Source organism: Euprymna scolopes, chromosome 14 (assembly GCF_053919585.1).
Source record: "Euprymna scolopes isolate OS-2025 chromosome 14, ASM5391958v1, whole genome shotgun sequence".
Taxonomy (NCBI): Eukaryota; Metazoa; Mollusca; class Cephalopoda; order Sepiida; family Sepiolidae; genus Euprymna; species Euprymna scolopes.
Genome location: NC_136495.1, coordinates 23500101 through 23525007, shown reverse-complemented (window position 1 = coordinate 23525007; position 24907 = coordinate 23500101). Strand labels below are relative to the sequence as shown.

Here is a 24907-nt window from a genome sequence, read left to right as displayed (position 1 = left end):
GTACCAGTAATAATTTATTTTTAAGGGATCATCAGTTGTTTACCATGAAACACTGTTTTGGAGATTTAAAAGCAAAGCAGTATATTACATCATGGCTCCACAGCAGTGTTGATCAAACACCACCTCCCTTAATCTAAGGGAAACAAAGACCTAATACAAATATTAGATCTAGTTTCCTATTAATTACTTTATCTAACCTATTCATGTTATAAAAATGAATTTCTTACCTGCAAGATTCATCTGTTTCCAAATTCAAAATGGATATATTTTTTAATTTACCAGTCTTGTATTTATAAGATTAGGATTAATCCATTTGACTACTTATCACCCCCCACTATGACTAGTATTTTATATATTTACATTCTTATTTATTGAAAATAATATATATTAAAAATATTTATACATATATACATTTTTTTTTTTAATACATTTTATACATTACTAATAAAGTTTTGGATTTCCTTTTATTAATATATTCTGATTAATTTTATATGATTCAACAGCATCAGGATAACGAACAAATGCTTTATTTAACTGTTGAAATATTTTAGTTTCATTCCCACCTTGTTTTATCATCCTTATTACTAAGCTAGAAACTGGTGGTATAAAATCTATTAATTTTAAAGTAATGCAAGCTATTCTCAAAAACTGACATAATGGTTCCCTAAAACATAAAAACAGGGCAGGTACTATCTTTATGTGGCATATGCACTAGTTGAAAGGAGAAAGAGTTTCTTTTATCAAATATTTTATAAAGAAAAATCCCATCCTCAATTTTTATATCTAAATCCAGAAATGTAGCCTGTTGTCCTCTATGTTCACAATTCAATTCTAACTCCTTTGGATATAGAAGATTTTTTTTTTTTTTTTTTTTTTTTAATTCATCGTTATCGTTTATACATATAAGGTCATCTATAAATCTCCTACACCCATGAAAATTATGTTTTAAACATATCGTTTTTTATTTGTAATGACATAAATATATATTCAAGTCTATGTAAATACAGATTTGCCCAAAATGGTGCAGGATCCAATCTCATTGGGATACCTATCGTTTGGAGTAATATTTTATTTCCTATTTGAAAATAACATTCTTTAATAAGATGACTTTAGAAACCCTAGTTTTGCTATTTTTATTTTTACACCAGAAAGCTTTAGAGTTTGAAAAGTATATATTTACCTTTGTCACCTTCAAAAGCTAAATCCATAGTATCAGTTAATTCTTTTATAAATTTTCGTGCGGAATTTTAGTATATAGCGTACTAAAATCATAAGTAGCTATAAATTTTGCTTTTTCTTCTGGAATTTATTTTATCTAATTTTTCTTTCACTGGAGATATATATATATATATATATATATATATATATATATATATACACACAAAAATATTTTTTAATTATTTGATCTTTTCAGCTTTAAAATATGTTGAAATTTTTATCGACCTACATTTTTTTTTTTTTTTTTTTTTTTTTTTAGCTTTCGTAACATGAAATTTAGGGTAGTGGAGGTAGAACACCTAAAAAAATCCTAATATATTTAACAAAACCTACTTTTAGTATGTTAATTTATTTAATAATGAATAAATATCGAAAATTTCAGGAAAATATGACTTTGATTTTTGCTCATTGTTTAAAACATGGGTGTATGTACCTCCAACGCGCGCCACATTTTTACCCCCCCCCCCTGTATGTAACACGATGTAATTTAATATTATCATCCTGACTCTTTGACCATTTAAAAATTTTGGGTACACATAGATTCGAAAAACTTATCAAAAAACAAATATATAACGAATGTTATCAAAGGCAAGATAAGTTACTTTTCTACCTAACTGGATAATTTTCTAGTGTTTTTATTTAATGTAACATGTTTATTCAGCTCGATAAACATAGTGTCTACCGATGTATTGCAAAATTAAAAATGGCGCCAGACTCTCTCTTTGATACAGTAAGTTTGGGAAAAGGAATTAAAAATGAAACTAGACAAAATACTGTTCGAAACTCGCTAAATATGTTATCATTGTAATGTTTTGAAGGATTTGTTATAATAAAAACAGACTAAAGGGGAAATATAAAATGAATAACAATTTATTGACTGACGATTGCAGATCTCGTGGATCTCGGTCTTTTTCTGCCTTTTTTCTAAGAAGAGTTCAGTAAGAGAAAAGAACGTTTAACAGCCAAAGGGAGGTAATTCAAATTATCTTACAACCGTGACATAGGCTGACATAGATTCAGCGAGTTTCTAACAGTATTTTGTCTAGTTTTATTTCTAATTCCTTTTCACAAACTTACTGTATCAAAGAGTCTGGCGCCATTTTTAATTTTCCAATACCTCAGTAAACACTATTTTTCGAGCTGAATAAACATTAAATAAAAACACTAGAAAATTATGCAGTTAGGTAGAAAAGTAGATTATCTTGCCTTTGATAACATTTATTTGCTATATGTGTTTTTTGACAACTTTTTGGAATCTGTGTACAGTAATACAAACCCGAAACTTCAAATAAACTAATATTTAAAAAAAATTTTTACAGCATACAAAAATAATAAAAATGCAAGACAAAAAATCGTGTTTACATTATCGATGCTTTAAAAAGAATGTTCCTATGTAATGAGGTTTTTTAACACATAGACATACCCATGTTTTCTTCTTTTTCTTTTTTTTTTAATCTAGCAAAAATACAATTGTCATATTTTCCTGAAATTTTAGATATTATTAAATAAACTTGCATAATAAAAGTAGGTTTTGTTAATTATATTGAGGAAATATATTTTTTAGGTGTTCTACCCCCACTCCCCTAAATTTCATGTTACGAAAGTTTAAAAAAAAATAAATGGAGGTCTATAAAAGTTTCAACATCTTTTAAAGCTGAAAAGATCAAATAATTAAAAAATTGTTATATATAAAATCCTGTTATTTTTTTTCACTTACCTTAAAGTTGTAAATAAAATTGGACATAAAATCAATATTATGTAAAAAAAAAAAATAAAAATAAAAAATAAAAAAATAAACAATTTTTCTTTTTTTCTTTTTTTTTTATCCTCAGTCATAACTATTTTCATTACAACAAACAAAAAAAAGCAATTCTAAAAATTATTTTTAAAAAGCTTTAAATGATATTAAATTCAATTATGCGATATGAAGTTTAGAGATTTTTTTTTTATATAACGGGTTTCCAGTAATAAAAAATATATTCATATAATAGAATATATGACTCTTGAGATAATAAAAATTGCAAAATGGACTAAAAAAAGTTATTTCGATTTGATTATTTAAAATGACAGAGGTGATAATCAAAATTTGCGCTTTTTTTCCAAAAAGGTATGGTCTGTAGCAACATCATGTTTAGATACATGTATCAGCAGAACAGGTTAAAATTAATCTTATTGTCTGTGTAGTTCGTTATTAAAAATCTATTTGTTTTCTAAAAGGTAAGTCTTGTATTGTTTTTTTTATCCATTTTTTTTTTTTATTGTACATTTTATTTATTCATAAATTTTTGCATAAATGATCTTCCATAGAAATTGACCCAAACTATAGTAAACACAAGAAATGATGACGTCACTACTTTATGTGTATAATGATGACGTTTTACACAATAGGTGGAAGGTGCCTACATGGGTGAGTCTATGGATTAAAAAACATCACTACATAGGAACGTTGTTATAAAACGTTGATAATGTAAACACGATTTTTGTCTCGCATTTTTATTTTTGTATGCTGTAAAAAATAAATATTGGCAGTTTATTTGAAACTTCTTTTAAATGGTAAAAAAGTTGGGATAATATTAAATTACAATTACATTGTGTTACATAGGGGAGGGGTTAAAACTGTGGCACGCGTTGGAGATACTTAATAAAATAAGCATGAAATAAAAGTATGAATCAAATTTACCTAAAGAAATAGAAAAAAAATTTTTAATAAAATAAATACACATGCGATTTAAAAAAAAAAAAATATATATATATATATATATATATAACTGAAGAAAGTGAAAGAAAAATGCTTTGAGGGAGCAATTATTAAATATTACACTGTTTATGCAAGGTCCACGTTCCCCGTGAAGTACCAAGATCCCTTTTATTTAAAAAAAAAAAAAATTAAAAAAAAAAGTTTGGCATTTTTTTAAATTTTGTTTGAAATTTGCTCTTCCAGTGGACGAACACGAGTGAGGCCCTCCATACCAAAATACACATTGGCTCCGATGTTGTACGCACCTTAATCCGGAAAGGAAAGAATTTAGGCGTCTGTGGCCTTATTTTTTCTTTATGTTGTCTTGAACTTTGCGCTTTTCGGATTTTTTTCTTTTTTTTTTTTTTTTTCTTTTTTTTTTTTTTTTTAGGGGAGGGCGGAGATTATAGTCATAGGTAATTCAAGAAAATTGGTTGATATCTGTTATAAAAAAAATTAAGTGAAAGTACAGAATAGGTGGGCTGGCGGATGTATTGGGGTCGTCATCAAAATCCGTTTTTTTTGTTTTTTTTTCTTGGGAGTAACAAATTGAAAGGAAAAAATGTAAAGCAAATTTTCCATAAATAGGGAAACTAAAGAAATGAGCAAATGAAGTACAGATCCAAAATGTGATTAAAATGATCCGAATTTTATTAAAAGAAAATAAAATGGTATTGTTGCTTTTATTTTCCAAAGCTCGGGTTTAAAAAAACCCTTAAGGTAATTTATGAAATAAATAAATAAATAAATAAAAATAGAAACAACAATTCTTATTTGCAAGAAAGGTTGAAGTCTTTCAACGAAAAGTTTTTTTGTTTTTTTTTTTCTTCAGGAAAGAAAACAGGCAAGGCTGAGTTGCAAAGTTCTTTTAAGGTTTTTTCTTCTCCCCTGTTTTTTTTTTTTTTTTTTTTTTTTTTTTTTTTTTTTAAGTATGGCTCTCTCTTCATAGTATGAAGTGTCCGAAATAAAATTCCTTTTCTTTTTCTGCTTCTTCTTTCTCAGTAATGGTTGTCTTTTTCCTTCTCCTGAAATAATATTCCTTTTCTCTGAAAAGGTTTGCCTGGCTACTTCATCCGTTTGATTTATTTTCTTTGTCCCCTTTCAATGTTGACGAGTTTCTCGTTCAACAGTTTAGAAAAATAAAAATGATGATAGGCTCTGCCACACTTTTTCTCTCTTTTCTCCTTCAATAAATGGTGTATTTTAGAACAATTTCAACTGCTCCAATAAAGGCTCTCTACTCTTGAAGTAGTTGAATGAATTTACGTATGTCTCCACACGACGGAATCCCAGAAGAGACTTGCTCTCAAGAAGTCTTATCCGGAACTGATTTGAAAAAGGACGCAAGAAAGGGTATTCCAGGCACTGTTTCACAGCGGCCAATCACCATCAAGCAATGATGATGGATATTACTAAGAAAAAGGAAAGACACTAAATAGAGAGAAATGACCGAGGACTTAAATGACAAAAAAGGAGAGTGGTGCACGCATACTCACCAGCTGAAAAGGCCTTTCATGTCAAACGACTGCTAGACAATGGGGCCAAGATCATAAGAGGAGGGGTAACATGAATGCTGCAGGCTAACCAAAACGGCTGACAACCCACACCCCCCACACCTACTTCCTTTTGCACTGCTGAAGGCGATGTGAAAAAAAAAAAAATTCCGACAGTAAGACCACGTGTTATAATGATACCTTCTCATAAATATAGCACGTTGGTGGCCGGCTGGGGCAAGCAGGCGGGAACCCTTCCAGCGCCTGCCGCATCCTCCTGCACCCTTCCAGCGCCTGCCGCATCCTCCTGCACCCTTCCAGTGCCTGCCACACCCTCCTGCAGCCTTCCAACACCACTTACAGCCCTCAGCAGGTTACCGTTCTTACTTCCTTTTTGTAAATAGAAGGCAATAGGTCGTCTTTGAACTGACTTCAGCTTTTTCATCATTCTTGCTTTGCTGTTCTTTTCTTTTTGCCTCTGTGTCTTAATATTTTAGCTGTGCAGTCAACTGGTTTTTATAACTGGTGGTTAAAACCACTGCAACAGTCTCATATCGATAAGGCCATGTATAGAGAGGCTTATAACATGACAAGCGAAAAGATACTAGATAATTTTTAAACAATTTTTAGAGCATGAAAAATATGGTAATTAAAAAAATTTCCAATAAGCTGGGGGGGGGGGCAAACATGTTTTGATCAATTGAAATTATTTTTGAATAAAAAGTTATTAAAACAAAAACAGTCGTGTTCTCGTCGAATAGGTTTTTTGTTTAAGAAAAAAAAGGTACTCATGCACTTATTGATCCGTGCTGAAATAAAAAACATTATTTAGAAAGCCATTCTAAACATGAGGAGGGGAGGGTGTTTTAAACCTATTCTGTATTTTCACCTAAAAATTTAATAAAAGCATATCATAAAACTTTAAACTTGAAAGTACTATTTAAAAATAGTGCGGATCAGTAAGTGCACTAATACAAAAATAAAATTTCGGTGTTTTTCGATATGAGTAAAAAAACACTAACGACATTCCATGGCAGGCTTTTGTTTATCGCCACAAGTGCTAATTTGGACTTTCATTAATTTACCTATAACTATAATCTCCGGCAAAAAAAAAAAAAAAAATCCTTTAAGTGCATGAGTATCTTTATTTTCTTGAATAATAATTTTAAAAAAAACCTACTCGATGAGAACCCGACTGTTTTTGTTTTAATAATTATTTTATTAAAAAATAAATAAAAATAATTAATCTCCAGCCAAAGAAAGAACATAAAATAATCTGAAAAGTGCAAAGTTCAAGCCAAAAAAAAAAAAAAAAAAGGCCACACACACCAAAATGTTTTCCTTTCTTTTCACATTAATGGACGCTCCCTGAAACACTGTGCGTACAACATTGGAGCCGATGCATATTTCAATATGGGGTCCTCACTCGTGTACGTCAGCCACCTTTTTGATGCTTTTTATACATATTCATGGTTATCTTCAAGTTTCGTAGATGTGCACCATGTGGCTTGGACATGTTTCCTGATGGTCAGACTCCAACTATGTGGTAGTAATAATAAAAATATGTGGTAGTAATAATAAAAATAATAAATCTGTAAACACAAGATTTTAATGCCAATAACATTTGGACAAATCAACTTTAGTATAGCATCAGAACAGGTACTGCACTCTGATTCTGTTGATCACAAAGGATCAACAGGACGATCAGACCACTAAAAAGATGAGCTGACAAAATAAGGGCATACTAGTTCCGATAAGGAATTAGCAAAATTCATATACAGAAAATTCACTCATTTTTGCTAGGTAGGAAAACTGGTCCATTATTGAATAAATATCGATTGAAAACACATTTTATGACCATTCTTGAAGGAGATATTGTTTTTAAAAGAATACACATCCCATAATATTTGTTAAAAATTATTTTTTACTTGTTTACTGTTTTAAAAAAAATAAAATTGATTTTTCTAAGTGTTTGTTTTCTACCTAGTTTTGTAAGTTTTTATAGTTCAATGGGGAGCGCTTTTTTTAATTAGAATGGGGAGAGAGTGGTGCTGACGTCTTTCCCTGTTTCCGTTTCCCGGACACTTTCTTGTTAGGCCCCCTGTTTTTTGTAAGAAAAAAATGTATAGTTGATCTCTCTAATTGCTACCACTGTCGCGCTGCATGCAGTTTCTGGCCAGATGGTCCGGGCTTCCGCATCTAAAGCAGTAAACGCAGCCACTCCTGCTAACCTTGCCAGGCTTTGGTGCGTGTGGAGGCCTGTCTAGTTTGCACTATAGCGGCAAGATCCCCAGCCCTGTTGTCCAACATGGCACATGCTCTTTCAAACAGTTCTTTCAATGATAGGGTATCCATTCTAGATGACAATCGCAAAAGTCCTCTTACATAATACAGTAGTCCATTAATGAAGGTGCTTGTCATTCAGCATTCTGGTGGCATTTTGCCCACCAACCGTGCCAGCTGTTGCAAGTCCATCAGAAACTCATCAACAGTCTCTCCCAGACATAGGTGGCGAGTAAATCGTTTGAAGGCCACAAATGGGTCTGTTCTGTAGGCTTTTTAAGGGCACATTTAATTTCTTCGACGTCGTTTCGCTATACTTGCAAGAGCTGCTGATACGTTTTTTGAGCTGCACACTTCAATCTCGGTAGCAGGATTCGTTCCACCTTGATCATTTTGCACAGCTCACATCAATTCCCGGTCCTCTAACCATTCCATTATTGGAGTATATGTCGCTGTGCCACTGAACTTGGGGATCAGCCGAATGTCAAACTGTCTTAATCACATATTGATAGTGCCGAAATAGCTTGAATATAAAAAAGGTCATAACTTTTCCTTGCTCGTCTTCCATCACCCATGCAATAAAGTTATATTCTTCTCTTCAAAAAATCACAATTACGTTTGATTGCATCCACAAGATTATGTTCTGTTGCTCTCGCATAAAAAAAAAAAACCCAAAAAACGTTCACCTATGCAGTCACTTTTAATCCCGACAGTACCACAATTTGCATATCTCTTTTCTTTGTACTGGACGGATTCCGGGTTCGAATGAGAGCGGTTCTTTTGTGAATCCTATTTTGTCATCTCTGCAGAACCAACGGATTGTTGCTTAGTTCCTCTACAACCATCTTCCAATTTATTTCTTTAATTACATTGACACTTCTTGACAGCAACTGTTTCATAGTGCAAAAACATTCACTTAATTATTACAGCAATCAATGAATCTATTCTACCCTTAACTCGTCAGAAGAAATAGTAACTATAAATCCATTAAAAGAAAATAAAATACATTTGGGCATGATTTATAAAATTAAAAAATGGCGTAATCTATAAATATAAAAGTGAAAATGTATGTATGTGTGTTCGCTTTTTCTGTATGTCTACAAAAGGCTTTTTTCAGAGAAGCGGTCGCTCGCCTAACAACTTTTTAAAACATTTATATCACATATAAATCCTAATATCTCAGAGTTAACAACGAAGCTCGCCTGTCCATTTAATTTGCTCGATTTTGGGAAGATAAATATTCAACATTTGTCGCTCGCCTCATGTGGGTTAGTCTTTTTCCTATAACATCTTGGGGAAAATAAAAATCCCGCAGTCAAACTTGACCTCATTAACTCATTAAAACGTGCACCTGCCAAATCCAAGTAATTAAATAAATTCAAACGTGTTTCCGTTAGCATTTCGCAGTGGGGCAATCGTTAACGTCGCACTATTTTTTTTTTTTTCACACTTTAATTTACAACTTTGCTTCAACGGTTCGGGTTCGATCCTCATATTTACCTACCAAAACAAAACATTTTTTAACCCCCCCCCTCCCTCCCTGGAGTTTCCACATACACCTCCAAACACCCGGGCAACGCCGGGTACCCCTCGCTAGTCTATAATATAAATCTCACTTGTCTGTTTAAATGTATGCATGTCTGCCTAAAACTTTCAACACGGCGATGACGGCACTTTTTTTCTTTTTTTTTTTTTTTCTCCATGTTCTTTTCCTCCTTTGTGGTATGGGTTCGAACCTGCCTGCCTACTACCACGTTTTTATTTTTATTTTTGTATTTTATTTTACTTTACTTTTTTTTTTTTTTTCTCTCTCTCTCTCTCAACACACCTCCAAACATCCGAGCGACGCTGGACACCCAGGTTAGCAAAAGGTAAAATAAAAGATAATTGCAGTTTCTCTCCCAATTTTCAAATTTTGTAATCATGCCCAAATGCATTTTTTTTCTTTTAATGAATTGATAGTTGCTATTTCTTCTGATGAGTTATGGGCGCAATAGATTCATCGATTGACATAATAATTAAGTGAATCATTTTGCACTACAAAACAGTTGCTGTCAAGAATTGCGAATGTCAATGTAATTAAAGAAATAAATTGTAAGATGGTCAACATCATGAAATTTGGAATATAGACTTATGTTATTTGTTTATTATAGATGCATATGTACCGTTTAGTGTTTTTACTTATTTTAAGGCGTTTTTTTTTAATCTTGAAATAAGTCGTGCTGAGTTAACTTAGAACAAGATAGCGGAAATTCTTTGGAGTTTTGGGTGCACAGAGTTTAAACTTGAGTAAACATTTAAAATAAGTTAGGTAGAAGAGTAACAGCATTTATTAGTGTAGACAACAAAACAAAAAGGTGATTTATATAACAAATGCTACCAAAGGCAAGAATATCTATGATCATTCAAAGGGTTAATCATCTCTTGTGATACTGTCGGTGGACTATCATGTGACCTAACTTTTCCGAAACTTAAAGCGAAGTTCAATTTTCAGACTCCCTCTCCGCTATTTGCACTAGAAACTTTGTTTGTGGAAATTTAATTTTTTTTTTTTTTTTTTTATATACACATAGGAAGAAAGAATTTTTTTATAGTAGCTGTAGCTAAACAAGTTTTTGTTTTGGATGTTTTATGGGGGAGGGGCAGATTGGAGTGAAGTTAAGCACTTACAATGAAAATAACAATAGAGCAAGATTAGCAATATCTTTTTTTCTGAAAAAGAGGCTGTAGGAAAGGGAAGAGGACACTGCTCACTAGATTTTGAAGTCGCATTTGTACTCTATCAAGGCAAGTGTGTTCTAAGCAGCATCTCTCAGGTACTCCATCTTAAGACATATTTGATTATTATACAGGTAAAAGATTGAGTCGGGAAGTACCTTCTGGAATCGTAGAATGATCCAGCCATTTTTACAGCTACCTTAGCAATGGATTCAATATAAGTTCATTTCTGGAGTGAAAATCAGTCTTAGAAGCTTAACAAACCAGAGAGATTCTTTTAAAGAGAAAACCATTTGTTTCAATTGGGGTAGAGGTGAGGATCTGAGCATTGATGAGAAGGTTAATGTTAGACATATTACGAGTAACCAGCCACGTTTGTGTCCATTGCACTGTGCTTCAGGTTGGAATAGAGAATAAGAATCCTGATTATTGATGCTCTTCAAAGTGTTGCCATAGATGGTTGCAATCTGCATATTTGTTGTTGAATGATCATAGAATGTGAGTTGGATCATTGAAGATCTGGAAGAAAGTTGAGCTAAGAATGGATCCTTAAGGCATGCCAGCATTTATACTGTGTGCTTTAGACTTCTGTCCATTAATGGATACATAAACCTACCGGAGAAAGGATTTGATGATTGAAAAGATATTTCCAGATATTCCATAGCTCCACTGTCATTCGTTTCCTGGCTAATCTTTCTCACTGAGTGTGTGTGTGTGTGGGGGGGGGGGGATTTATAGTATCCCCCTCCCCCTCAAAAGAGAATGTGATACTATTAATGCCCCCCTCCCCAAATTGTTAGGACGTAGGAGAGAAAAAGAAATATAACAAAAAAAGGAAATAGATTTATCAGCAGAATAATGGAGAGGAAGTTGTTCACCAATGGAACATGAAAGGAAGCTGAGGTGGGGGTTGTTGGTTGAAGTGTGATAGTGAACAGAAACAAAGGATTGGTCAGTTTTTTTTGTTTTGTTCAGAAATCTATCTGGTTGGACTCCTTGCCCGAACTAATGTGACTCTCCAGATTTCTCCTGGTCCGGGCAAGAAACCCGACCAGAGATTTAGTGTTTTATGACAGTTGGTGTTGAGTTTGCAACAGTTGACGTACGTGAGTTGCAAGTTTGACAGTCGAACACTAGTTGTGGCTTGGACCAGATCAAGAGAGCTTTAGGAGATTTGAGATGAGCTGATGTCAACTAACAAAGCTGAGCTTGCTAGAAAAACTAAGATCTGGATATTAGTGCTTAAAGGATACTTTCTAATGATGGTGTCACACACACACCCAGAGTCCAACTAATATGTATGGAATGTGTTTTCTGTTTAGGTTTTTATGTATATATATATATATATATATATATATATAAGCTGAATGTGTGTGTGTCTGGTCACGAATAAGCTCCTATATGGTTGACTATTTTAAAAAACTGATTACATATAATGATAGATGTATCGAGACACAGGAATGGATATGTTTGATCTGGCAGAACGGTGGTTCATTAAAATTGTGAGGTTTGCGTTCGTGCCTGATCCACAAAGTATGGAAATAAAAAATTAAAAAAAGACGTTTACAAGTGTTTTTGATATAGATGTACATAAGAATACTTTGATAAGTATGTTTTAACTTAAATAGGGATGGTATAATAAAATTGTGGGTCCTGCGTTCGCGCCTGGCCTCCATAGAATGGAAATAGGCACAAACTTTAATAAAGACTTTTCATATCTATCTGCGTAAGTATACTTTGATAATTATGTTTCAGTTTGAAGAAATATGGTATAATAAAATTATGGGGTGTTCGCTCACGCCTGACCTCCATAGAATGGAAATATGTCACAAAGTTTAACAAGGTTTTTTAATATATATCCACAGAATATTGTAACAAGTGTTTCAGTGTGAACATGTATGGTATAATAAATTATGGGGTTTATTTATTTTATTTTTACTTTCATCATATTTTGCTTTGGTTTTGATACCCTCAAATTCGAAGCTATCTCTTTACAACCCTTCCTTTTCATAACCTATCATACTTTCATAAATCAGTCCATTTTCTGTAGGCTGTTTTTGAACCCAGTCAACAACTGGTACTTTTGCTAATGTGTGTGTGTGTGTGTATATCTGTGTGTGTATATATATTGGGGTGGAGAGGGCTCCCGTAAGCCGTGGTGAAGGCAACCTTTCTAGGAGAAGCAAATCTCTGATTTAAAAAACCATAAAGCGGAAGACCAGTACCCGCATTAAGCTGGTCTGCAGTTTAATTTGTTGCTGGCTATCTTGCTCTTGCTTGTTGCTGGATCTCAACATTTTGAACCGAGAGAGAGACTTAGCTGTCATACAAAGCTAAGACTCTGTAACATCATCTTTGTATAGATACTCCCTCAGGCATTTGGGCTCATGAATTTTAAATGTCTGAGGGAGTGGCACTCGTCTGACAAGACGTTGCAATCATCATATATATATATATATGTGTGTGTATATCTGTGTGTATACATATATATTACTTGTGAACACCTGCACACCCACTGATAGCTGCGTGAGATGGCCAGATGAAAAGATAGACCAACACACAACATTGGGGTTGACTATGTTGTTGTCGTATAACACATGGTATCACAAGATGTTGAACTGAGAATAATTTTGCTCCCTTCTGTTTTCATCTATGATTATTTTCTTGTATTTCAGACGACACAATTTTGTTCCTACAACGAACAGCCGCGTTTGCAGCTGGCATTTCCCTGATGGCAAGGAAGCTGGTCCATTGAGATTTGCTTGGAACACAAGTCTTTTCAGTGATGGTCCAAGTCCAGAGAAACGACGCAGAAAAGGCACTCAAAATCGAAATCCAAACCTCAAAAAAAAATCCACCGTGAGGCGACGCCTCTTTGAGTTGGACCGTCGAAAATGGCCTAGTAAAGAATGCCTACTGAACCAGTGCGACCCTTTGGTTATGCTCGCTAATGTGGCCCTGTATGATGCAGTCTGTAATGATGAACTTCTTTGGGCCTACAAAACTTATAGAAATTCAGAAAGTTAATTTGCCTTTTTTTTTCTTTTCAGTTTTTTTTACCGAAATGTACCCCCCCCCCGCTAAACAACCCTGAATGCAGATGTCTTGCATTTACCAGAAACGAAAATCTCATAAGACAGAATTTATATCAAAATCACCCTTTTCAGATTTTTTAGTTGTTTCGTTAAAGCAATTAATAAAAAAAAGAAATTTTTTAATATAAAAAAAAAAAAAAAAATGGGTATATTTGTACATGAGACACATATGCTAATATTACCTCCCTTCATCTCTCTCTCTCTCTCAAAGAGAAAAGATTCTACCTTTTTAAGGTGAGGTGGTTAAAAATTGTTTTGGAATTTAGAATGGGAAATCAATTTTGCATATAAATTTTATGTAAAATGACCACCTATTTCTGGGCCAGAAGTTTCTAATCGGATAGCGTTTAAAGGCCATATAACAAAGATCATGCACTTTTAAATCAAAACCTTTAATGTATATGCATGTCAAAGGCCCACAATTCCTAAGATATAGCTTTTAAAAAAAAAAAAATCAATGAAATTTTCTTAATTCGCATACTCTTCCTGATTCTTAACACTCAGTCCGGGTGACAACAAAAAAATAATAATCAAAAACATTACATGTTCAAACGCTATCTGGTTGAAAAGTGTGATCACTTTGTTACATTTATATGCTAAACTTATACTCCACTCTAAATCTAAAATATATATTTTAAAATTTTCAGGGTGTTTGTACGCAATCACCTGAAAAGGGATAGGATGATCATTACTATTACCAACATGAATTATTTTGAAAAAAAAAACAAAGTTTGAAAATTAGTCAAAAAGCATTTATTTTACTATACCTACTCATTTGTTAATCCTTTTTTTTTTTTCCTTAAAAATTTTTTTATATAATTATATTTATTAAATATTTTAAGTTTGTTTTAAGTAATTTAATTTGCAGTAAACAGTCAGTAAAATAATCTGGTCAGCTATTCACTTCCTGTAATAGCTGAACCCGGTTATGTATTCACTTCCTGTAATGACTAATCCCGGTTGTATATAACAATATATAAATAATTATAAATAATAATATATATAAATAATTTCCTATAATAACTGAACCCGGTTATGTACTCGGTTCTTGTAATGACTGAACCCAGTTATATATTCGCTTCCTGTAATTGCTGAACCCCGGTTATGTATTCGCTTCCTGTAATTGCTGAACCCCGGTTATGTACTCACTCCCTGTAATGGTTGAACCCCGGTTATGTACTCACTTTCAGTAATGGTTGAACAGGATGGATTATTTTACTTTATCTTCAATTGTTTTAAACTTAAATATTAAATATAAAAAAAAATCAACACAAACAGGTGACAAATAAGTAAACCAAAATCAATTTAACTAATTTCTCAACGGTATTTCCTTTTAAAATAATTTATGTTGGTAAAAATAATGCTTACAGGTTTATTGTTGGCATTTTTTATTTGTCCATTAATATGGTTTCATCGTTAACATAAAAAAAAATGTTTATTCATATTGAGATGCAAGCGAAATATGGCAATTGAAAAAAAAAAAAAAAAAGAAAACTTGTACTCTTCAGTTGAAAAGCATTGGTGTACACCAAAAATTATGAAGAAGTAAGTAAATAAAATTATGATTAAAAAAAAATGGCACAAATTAACTCACTATTGGTTATCAACAAACTCTGAACTCAAGACTGTGATGTCTAGGCACCGCCAAAAATGGCCGCAAAATCAAGTTGTTGTTGTTTTTTTAAAACGAAATTACATTTAAAATCCATTATTTCTGAATAACTTTTTTTTTTTTTCCAGAAAGATAAAACCCTGAATTTTATCATATAGAAAGCAGAATAATGTAAAACTTTTTCTACTATTTTTAATTAAATTTTAAATGTTAAATTTTCCCAAAAAGTTAACAATTGACATTTTTTGTCTTCCACAAAAAACGTACATAAATATTTAAAAAAAAAAGGTTTTTGAAATAATTTATTTATTTATTGTCTAACTAAGATTTAGGATGATTTTCTAAGAGAATATGCAAAAATATTATAATATAAGTACCTGGATTTCAAATAATTCCACTTATTCATATAGGTAACCAGTTATTTCGCGTCGATCTAGAGTCTAGATCGACACTGTTTGCGTTTGATAAGAAGCAAACTATGGAAGACCAAACAGGCCAAAAAAACTTATTTTTCAGTGACGAAAATTTCAATGTATTATTAAGCTGAGGCTGGCCAGTACCAGATGGGTGACCATTTGTATGAGTTTGGTTTTTAATGTGTATGTGTGTGGGGGACCAGGCTCCCCAAAATGGGGGGGGGCAATTTAAAGCAGAATAAAAAAAAAAATTATTTCAGCGCGTTTGGTCCACCGTAGTCGAAAGGCGGCAAACATTTTCAAATGGGATCGAAAAAAATGATGCTATTTTTAACACAAAGGGCACAATATTTATCGATTTTTTTTTTTTTTTTTTTTTTTTTTTTTTTTTTTTGTATCAATTCTTCAAAGCATGCCCTGTTTAATAATGGTCATGCATTATTCGGCTCGCTAAAAAAAAATTGTTAATTTATTTATCAAAGATTTTAAAATGGCTTTTTTCGTATAAATATTAAAAAAAATGTTTTTTTGTTTTGCTTAACTTAAATTAATTATTTTACTTAACATATTCACCGAATTTCACACTTCAAAACTCAAAAGCGGGATAATTAAACACAATCGAAGTTCTGATATTCAGACGTCAAAATAAGGTATGCAAACAATTTTTTTTTTTTTTTTAAATCTATAATTCTGTCCCTTACAACAACAGAATATGTTGTGTTCAGTTTCAGATGATTATTTTAAGCATATCTGTTCCCACTTCAAAACAGGGGGGGGTTGTAAGCAAAAAAAATATATATATATAAATATCGTTTATGAAAAATAAGTACACTGTTATAAAGTTCATTCTTCTCTTAATAATCGCTGAAAATTTCGTATTGATCGGATAATTACCTGATTTTTGGTAGATTTTTAAAAAGACGGTCCCTCAAAAAGTACTGACCTGCCCCCACCCCCATAGTTTTGGCGGTGCCTAGTGATGTCTTCTTAAAGATAAGCATCTATGATATGCTGATGAGACTCTAATGTTGTTCAAAGTTCGTTGACTCCAAATAGTTAATTTTATTTTTTATTAAAATTCTACTCGCTTAGTGTTTATAATTTTTGGTGTGCGCTAATATTTTTTCACTGGTAAGTATATCGGTTGTCCCATTTTATTTTTGGACTGCCATACTTTGCATAGATCTCAACAAAAACTAGCACCAAAACCTTTAAAAATTAATTGATAAATTTCCGGTAATTTGAAATAAGTTATCTCCCTTGATATTACGTTTACACCTTAAAGTAATGATTACCTAAACTAAAATTGGTGCTTATGTCAACGAATACTCAAATCTAAGGGAGATAACCAGCATAGACATTTAAAAAATAAGCCAATTTTGCAAGGTATAATTTGTGACGCTGAAATAATCCAGTAGAACAATGAAAAAATGTTAAATAAAAAAAAAAAAAGAAATGATTACACGATTACTGTAACAGAGTTCCAGAAATTGCTGAAGCAGTTTACGAAAGGGAAACAAGTTAGCGATCAAACTATACCTGAGTGTGGTTAGTCCCAGAAATTGTTGAAGCAGTAAAAAAAATATATGAATACAATTCCTGCAAGCGCCGGATGAAGTTAGTCCCGGAAATTTCAACAACAACAACAACAACAAAAAAAGTTAATCAACAAACTTAAAATAGAACAATGTTATTTAACAAAATAAACTTATTAATTAACGTTACACAAAACAAAAGTAAACAACCTGTTACAATGAAACAAAAATTAAATAAACTTATTAATTAACAGAAAAAACATCACATATTGTTTCCTGATGGCAATAATTATACAGGGAAATACATCTCCCTTCTCTCTTTTCTACCAAAGAAATTCCATGAGATGAAGGTGGAACATGGATAATTTTTATTGTTTATTTTTGGATGAGTTTTAACGATACAAGTACTCAAGAAGAGAAAAGACAGTGCAAGTTTGTTTGTGTTTTTTTTTTTGTTTTTTTTGTTTATTAAATTGCTAGGTGAAACTACAGAATACTAAAATAAAATAATTAAAAAAATAAAAACTATAATCATAGCCAGAAATTGACAGTTTAACTCCTTAAAAAAGTTTTAATCATCCTGACGCTGACTGATTGCCTAAAAAAAGAAAAACAAATTTCTTATTTTTTATTTTCGTTAACAAGTTTATTTAATTTGTTTTTTATTAATTACCATCGTTTCATTGTAACGGGTTGTTTACTAAATTTAGTAATTAAATGATTATTTAACGTACATTTTTGTTTTGTGTATGTTAATTTATAAGTGTCCCAAATTATACCTTGCAAAATATGCTTATTTTTGCTATGTCTATTCTGGTTCTCCCTTAGATTTGAGTATCCATTGACATAAGCGCTGTAAAATTTAAGTTTATTTTTGAATGAACTAGCAATGAGTCCTAATGTATGATAATACCTTAAAAATCTTTTGCTGCTAATGTTCAAAAATTTCCTGAGTGAACATACTCAAAAAAAAAAAAAAAAAAATGAAATCTCCGATATCACTTGTTTTCCATTTTGAATGTAAAATAACACCAATGATTCTTCTGGTGTCTCTAATGATCAATCATCAGTATTCTCTGTTTACCTTATTTTCAACCATTTCTTTTTTTTTTTCTCATGTTGTATTTAATTTTTTTTTTGTATATTAGCAAGCTTCATCCTAAGATCCAACAATCCACTTCTCTGGCCTAATATTCTCCTTATTTGTTTTACAAATCATTGCATCTATATTTATATCCACCCTTGATTCCACCTTGCACACACACACACACACACACACACACACACACACATACGTTATCTTTAAATTGAAACTTATTGAGCTTTTTAGTATCTTGATATGTACTTAATAGAGCAATTAAGTAAATAAGAAAAATTGATGACAAATAAACATAATAAATTATATTTATGAATCCTCGAAAATTCAAACCAGGAATTATAATAATGAAAAATCCTTAATGCGTGGATTTTCAAAGATAAACCCTTTTCATCAGTGGATAAAATTTATGCTAACCAGTAAGGTATTTTTATAATGTTTCTCCTCTGATGAAAAGATTTTTCATTATTATAATTCCTTCTTTGAATTATTGATGAATCCATAAATACTTTTATTCTATTTTAATTTTATCATCCATTTTTCTCATATATATATATATATATATATATTAGTCTTGGAAGTTTTTAAACCTTTAAAACTACATAAAAAAAACAACTTATTTTTATATTTTTTATCATTAGTTAGAAAACTATTTAGTCCGTAAGTCATTTAATCACCTGCAATCGCTGCATCAACTTGCTTCCTTGAATTCACAATAATCCTAATGTTATTTCAGTTTCATCTACTATGAAACTATTTCGGGGATTTAAAAAAATATATAATTGTGTTGCTATAGTGTCTTAGATGTTATCCATATGACATATGAAACTCTAGATGTAATCAATGAAACGCCAGTGTTTATAAAGTGTTTGATAACAAGCAAAGCAGTATGACGGTATAGATTTCATTATTTTACAAACTATTGTATCTATTATTTGCTACTAGTGTATACATGTTCCAGTTGTGATTTCTTTCAAAATCCAAGTTCATCAGGCTGAAATTTTCAGCTCATGAAAACTTAAAATTTCAGTCTGATATAGGCTTTTGATAGAAATCGCAACTGAAATATGTATGCATTTGTGTAGCCAATGTTTGTATAATTTATACTACATAATCACTGTAATAATTCCCGATTCAGTACAGATAAAATTAATTCTCCGAGTAGAACAGTTTTGCATCAATTTTGTCTCCTTACAGAGACAAAAATCAACATATAATACTATTAAACCTTGCATCTAGAATCTTTATTCTATTGTTTAAAATCCATTAGATGATTTGTATTTTTAAAAAAATGTCTAAAATTCAAAACTTAAGCTTAAGGAACCTAAAGAAGAAATTGAAATCCAGAGAATCTTGCTTAATTGTTATTCCATGCAAATTTGATATATCTGAAATTTCGTATGAGAGGCTGTGCCTTTCTTATAAAATATTTTAACGGGTTTAATAACCCTTTAAAATATTTTATAAAGAAACTGAAAATTGGTGATTATTAATAAATTAGTCGCTAATAATTATTGCTAAAATTTTACAAAAATTGAAGGTATCTGAATTTTTAGGAAAGATTTTCATTTACACAAATTAGTAAATATGCGCGTACACACACACACACGAAAGCAGTAGATAGATACCTTTATTAACATTAATAATGAAGACTGCCATCAAAAGGTCCTAATCGACCTAGGTAAGATATTATTTTCTCTACATTATGAATTAATAACCACTTAGTTAACAGTGAAAAGTGGAATCCCGAAGTTTGCAGCAATTTTCCCCTTTGCATTAATCTATAATATGGAATTCTGGGAATTCTAATGTTTCTTTCACTTGTATCATACCTAAAATGATATACGATATATTTAAGTGTGGAATTCAAAAAGTTCAATTAGGTATAAAATATTGATATTTCAAAGTTTTACTCCTCCTTTACACAGCTCAGAGTAAACTGTGTTTGCAAATAACCGCTTTACCTCAAATGCATGTGCCATGGTTCCCCTTTATCTTCATCTTAGGATCCTAGTGATGACAGTCACCAAGAACAAAACAATTTACAATTTACACACATAATAAGAAAAAAAATGAATAAAATAAGACAATGTATCCACGTAATTTGTCGGACATGTGTCACTGGGATACTGTTCTTAACGTCGCTATATCTGAGCTAAATTTCTCTGAAATTGAATTTTTAACTATGTCCACCCTACCATTTAATTTCACCACATGTATATACGTCAAAAAAAAGATGTTTCTGTATTTGTATTTATTTACTAGCAGGCCACCTGGCCTTGCCCAGTTGTAAAATATGTATAAATATTGTCTTTTAATTCGTACAGAAACAGAGACCTGTGCATGTGAGCATTATGCTTTTTCTAAACAGTTCACTTCTTGTAAGTGAAAAAAATTTTTTAAATACTCGAGCCGAGACCAAAATCAAAAACTCAAGACATTGAGTCAAGTATGATAACCATTAGACCATCTCCACACGATCTTTACAAAGGCTTTTCCACTCTACTTATTAACATAAAAAGGCTTTTCCAATCTACTTATTAACATAAAGGCTTTTCCAATCTACTTATTAACATAAAGGCTTTTCCAATCTACTTATTAACATAAAGGCTTTTCCACTCTACTTATTAACATAAAAAGGCTTTTCCACTCTACTTATTAACATAAAAAGGCTTTTCCACTCTACTTATTAACATAAAAAGGCTTTTCCAATCTACTTATTAACATAAAGGCTTTTCCAATCTACTTATTAACATAAAAAGGCTTTTCCAATCTACTTATTAACATAAAGGCTTTTCCAATCTACTTATTAACATAAAGGCTTTTCCAATCTACTTATTAACATAAAGGCTTTTCCAATCTACTTATTAACATAAAGGCTTTTCCAATCTACTTATTAACATAAAAAGGCTTTTCCACTCTACTTATTAACATAAAAAGGCTTTTCCACTCTACTTATTAACATAAAGGCTTTTCCAATCTACTTATTAACATAAAAAGGCTTTTCCACTCTACTTATTAACATAAAAAGGCTTTTCCACTCTACTTATTAACATAAAAAGGCTTTTCCACTCTACTTATTAACATAAAAAGCTTTTTCCACTCTACTTATTAACATAAAAAGGCTTTTCCACTCTACTTATTAACATAAAAAGGCTTTTCCACTCTACTTATTAACATAAAAAGGCTTTTCCACTCTACTTATTAACATAAAGGCTTTTCCAATCTACTTATTAACATAAAAAGGCTTTTCCACTCTACTTATTAACATAAAAAGGCTTTTCCACTCTACTTATTAACATAAAAAGGCTTTTCCACTCTACTTATTAACATAAAAAGGCTTTTCCAATCTACTTATTAACATAAAAAGGCTTTTCCACTCTACTTATTAACATAAAAAGGCTTTTCCAATCTACTTATTAACATAAAGGCTTTTCCAATCTACTTATTAACATAAAGGCTTTTCCAATCTACTTATTAACATAAAAAGGCTTTTCCACTCTACTTATTAACATAAAAAGGCTTTTCCACTCTACTTATTAACATAAAAAGGCTTTTCCACTCTACTTATTAACATAAAAAGGCTTTTCCACTCTACTTATTAACATAAAAAGGCTTTTCCAATCTACTTATTAACATAAAAAGGCTTTTCCAATCTACTTATTAACATAAAAAGGCTTTTCCAATCTACTTATTAACATAAAAAGGCTTTTCCACTCTACTTATTAACATAAAAAGGCTTTTCCACTCTACTTATTAACATAAAAAGGCTTTTCCAATCTACTTATTAACATAAAAAGGCTTTTCCACTCTACTTATTAACATAAAAAGGCTTTTCCACTCTACTTATTAACATAAAAAGGCTTTTCCACTCTACTTATTAACATAAAAAGGCTTTTCCACTCTACTTATTAACATAAAAAGGCTTTTCCACTCTACTTATTAACATAAAAAGGCTTTTCCACTCTACTTATTAACATAAAAAGGCTTTTCCACTCTACTTATTAACATAAAAAGGCTTTTCCAATCTACTTATTAACATAAAAAGGCTGTCATGTTTCATGACTGCACATGTGGATTCATGAAACAATTGAGAAACGGAAAAATTCGATCAACCACACTTACCAATTTCCCTTCCCTTTTTCCAAGATGAAAACAGATCCCTATATACAAAATTTCAAGTCTGTAGATCAAAGATTCATTGAGTATATAGGTTGAGAAGTGTCAACACACACACACACACACACACACTTTTATAGATATGTAGTTTTTTTTGTTTGTTTTTTTTGTTTTTTTTTTATTAGGTTGAACTCTGAACTTGCACCAAATAAAGTTAAAAGATTTCTTTATGCATTTTTGAGGGGAAGATAGAATTGATTTTTCTTTATAAAATGTCTTTTTCTCCTGGCATTTCTAAAAAGTCGATGGCATAAAAAGAAAGAAAATCTTATCGGAAATTATTTTAATCTAACTATTCATTTTGATCATTTTTTTTTTTTTTTTCCTAATGTCGTCCAATGTTTCATATTAATCATATTCTGTGCATTTAAAAAAAACAAAAAAAATAAACAAAAAAAATAAACAAAAAAAAATGACAAACAACCCCCATCTCCATCCCATAATTTTGCTGCAGCAAGGGTAGATAAAATAAATATTTCTAAATCTCAGTGAAATTGTAGTTGTATCCATTATTACCCCCCCTCCTCCATTTAAAAAAAATTATGGATCTTTTTAAAATCAATCCGGTGGTGATCCGGTAGATTTGTTGTTTGTACACTTGTTTGTTTCTTTTCTTGGCTTTTTGGTAAAAGTACACAATAGTTAACACTTAAGAATTTGTAAACTAAAAAGAAAATATAATTTATATAAAACGCATTAGAATAAAATTCTCTACTGGACCTAGATAGTTTTAATCCACAAAAATTGTAAGATTTGTTTTATTTTTATTTTATTTTTTACTATCTAGTGATGATTAGTGATATTTATATCCATGTTTGCTTTATATAAATGCAAAAAAAAAAAAAAAATAACTCTTTACGAAATGATTTATTTACTGGATAAGCTGGGCAAACTTGGGTTCTTGTTTTAAAAAAAAAAAAAAAAAAAAAAAAAAAAAAAAATCTTATTTCCACGTGTAAAACTAGCAGAGTTCCATCAGTAAACACTTTTTAACAAATTCTCAAATGTTAACTATTCCTAACTTTTTACCCTAAAAAAAAATAAATAAATAAAAGCTTAATCAATCGTTTTCAGACATTAAAATTAGCCAGATTCTGTAATGATTCTAATGCATTTTATATAAATTGTCTTTTTTTAATATAGTTCATTTTCTGGAACCTAGATCTACTACCATTAAGACTATAACAGACCAATTATTAATCCCTTAATGCTTTCTAATTTAACTCGATATTAATGCTCAAGTTTCTTTAGTCTATCCGTTATTAACTAGAATTACTGGCTTCGTTTTAAAGCAGAAATTAGAAAAAAAAAAAATGAATTGATAACAGAATAGTGTAGTTGTTTTTTTAAATATTTAATAAAATCTAAATAGACGTATATAATGAAAGAAACATTTGACGTGATCGTGATTACAATTCTAGCCTAAACTGTATTTTCCATTACCTTCAGGAGAAAGGCATGAATTCTCATATCTGTGCTGCATCATATACAAGACTCTTACATGGGCATGCAGTTTGTCACCTATGCGTAGAATTATCTTATGTAATCCTCTCTGGCTGAGCTCTCAAGTCCACAGGTGGTTGACTTTTGACAGTGAATTGCAATTTGTTAGTCATCTTGTGTGATCTTGCTCAGGATTACTATATGGATTACCATGATTCAAAATGTAGTGTAGGCCAGGAAAAGCTGTAGGCCATTGTAAAATAGCACCCAGTACTCTTACTGGCTTAGGAAGTAAATGTAAAATAATACATTGATCCTAATATTTAGGGATTTCTTTTTGTGTGTGGGGATTGCTTTGGATTTTGTGTTCAAATAAGCCAGCATTTCCTATCCACTCCTAGTTTTCTATTCACAAAGTTCATGTTATTTATAGAATATGTTTAGAATTTAAATTCTTTATGTTCTTAAAAAAGGTTAATTTAAAACTAATGCTTCAGTTATGAATGGGTTCCAATATCCCACTAGTCAGCTTATTGCCCGGTGGTTTGTGATGTTATTAGACAAATAAAATGGTTCGATTGTTTTTCTTATTTACAAACCTGAACTGCCATCAAATGCATTTAGATTTTTATCTTGAGATTATTTCATATGTTAACAGATTTTATTCTTGTTGACAATATTATTATTACAATTTTCAGTCAGAATTGTTGAATTATCAAAACCAAATTTTTTAAAATAAACAGTCAAGGAGATTCTTAAAAAAACAAAAAGAAGTTGCCATTCTTTTCCTTATAATAAAAATGGGGGCGGATTTAGTGACAACTTTGATGCTTAAATTTATCTGAGAAGGGTAAAAAAAAAAAAAATTCTTTACAAAATATGCACCAAATGTTCATTCAAATCTGAAATGATCAGTGTTGAGCCCCAAAATTATGAAAGATTTACTAAGACTCAAAAATAAAAACAAAACCATTAAATATTATGTGCTGTACTATTGGTTCTGTGCTAAATTCATTACATTTATTCTCACATAAATTAATCAAGATAGCAACGTCAACTTCGAAGTTGAACTATTTCTTAAC

At 31.1% G+C, this 24907-nt stretch overlaps 1 protein-coding gene across 2 annotated transcripts in view; it reads left to right on the top strand.

The window, feature by feature from the left end:
* Nucleotides 1-24598, top strand: part of LOC145292913 (glycerol-3-phosphate phosphatase-like) — a 117125-nt gene extending 92527 nt beyond the window's left edge. The window contains exons 8-9 of one of the 2 annotated variants that reach the window (XR_013869615.1): nucleotides 13125-20694; nucleotides 20726-24598. Coding sequence is in view for 1 of the 2 variants with exons in the window: in XM_080139070.1 (XP_079995196.1) it covers nucleotides 13125-13476 (352 nt within the window). In the remaining variant the exon portion in view is untranslated. Of the gene's footprint in view, nucleotides 1-13124 lie in introns of both variants that reach the window. The other variant, XM_080139070.1, reaches the window with a different exon arrangement.
* Nucleotides 24599-24907: the final 309 nt, after the last annotated feature.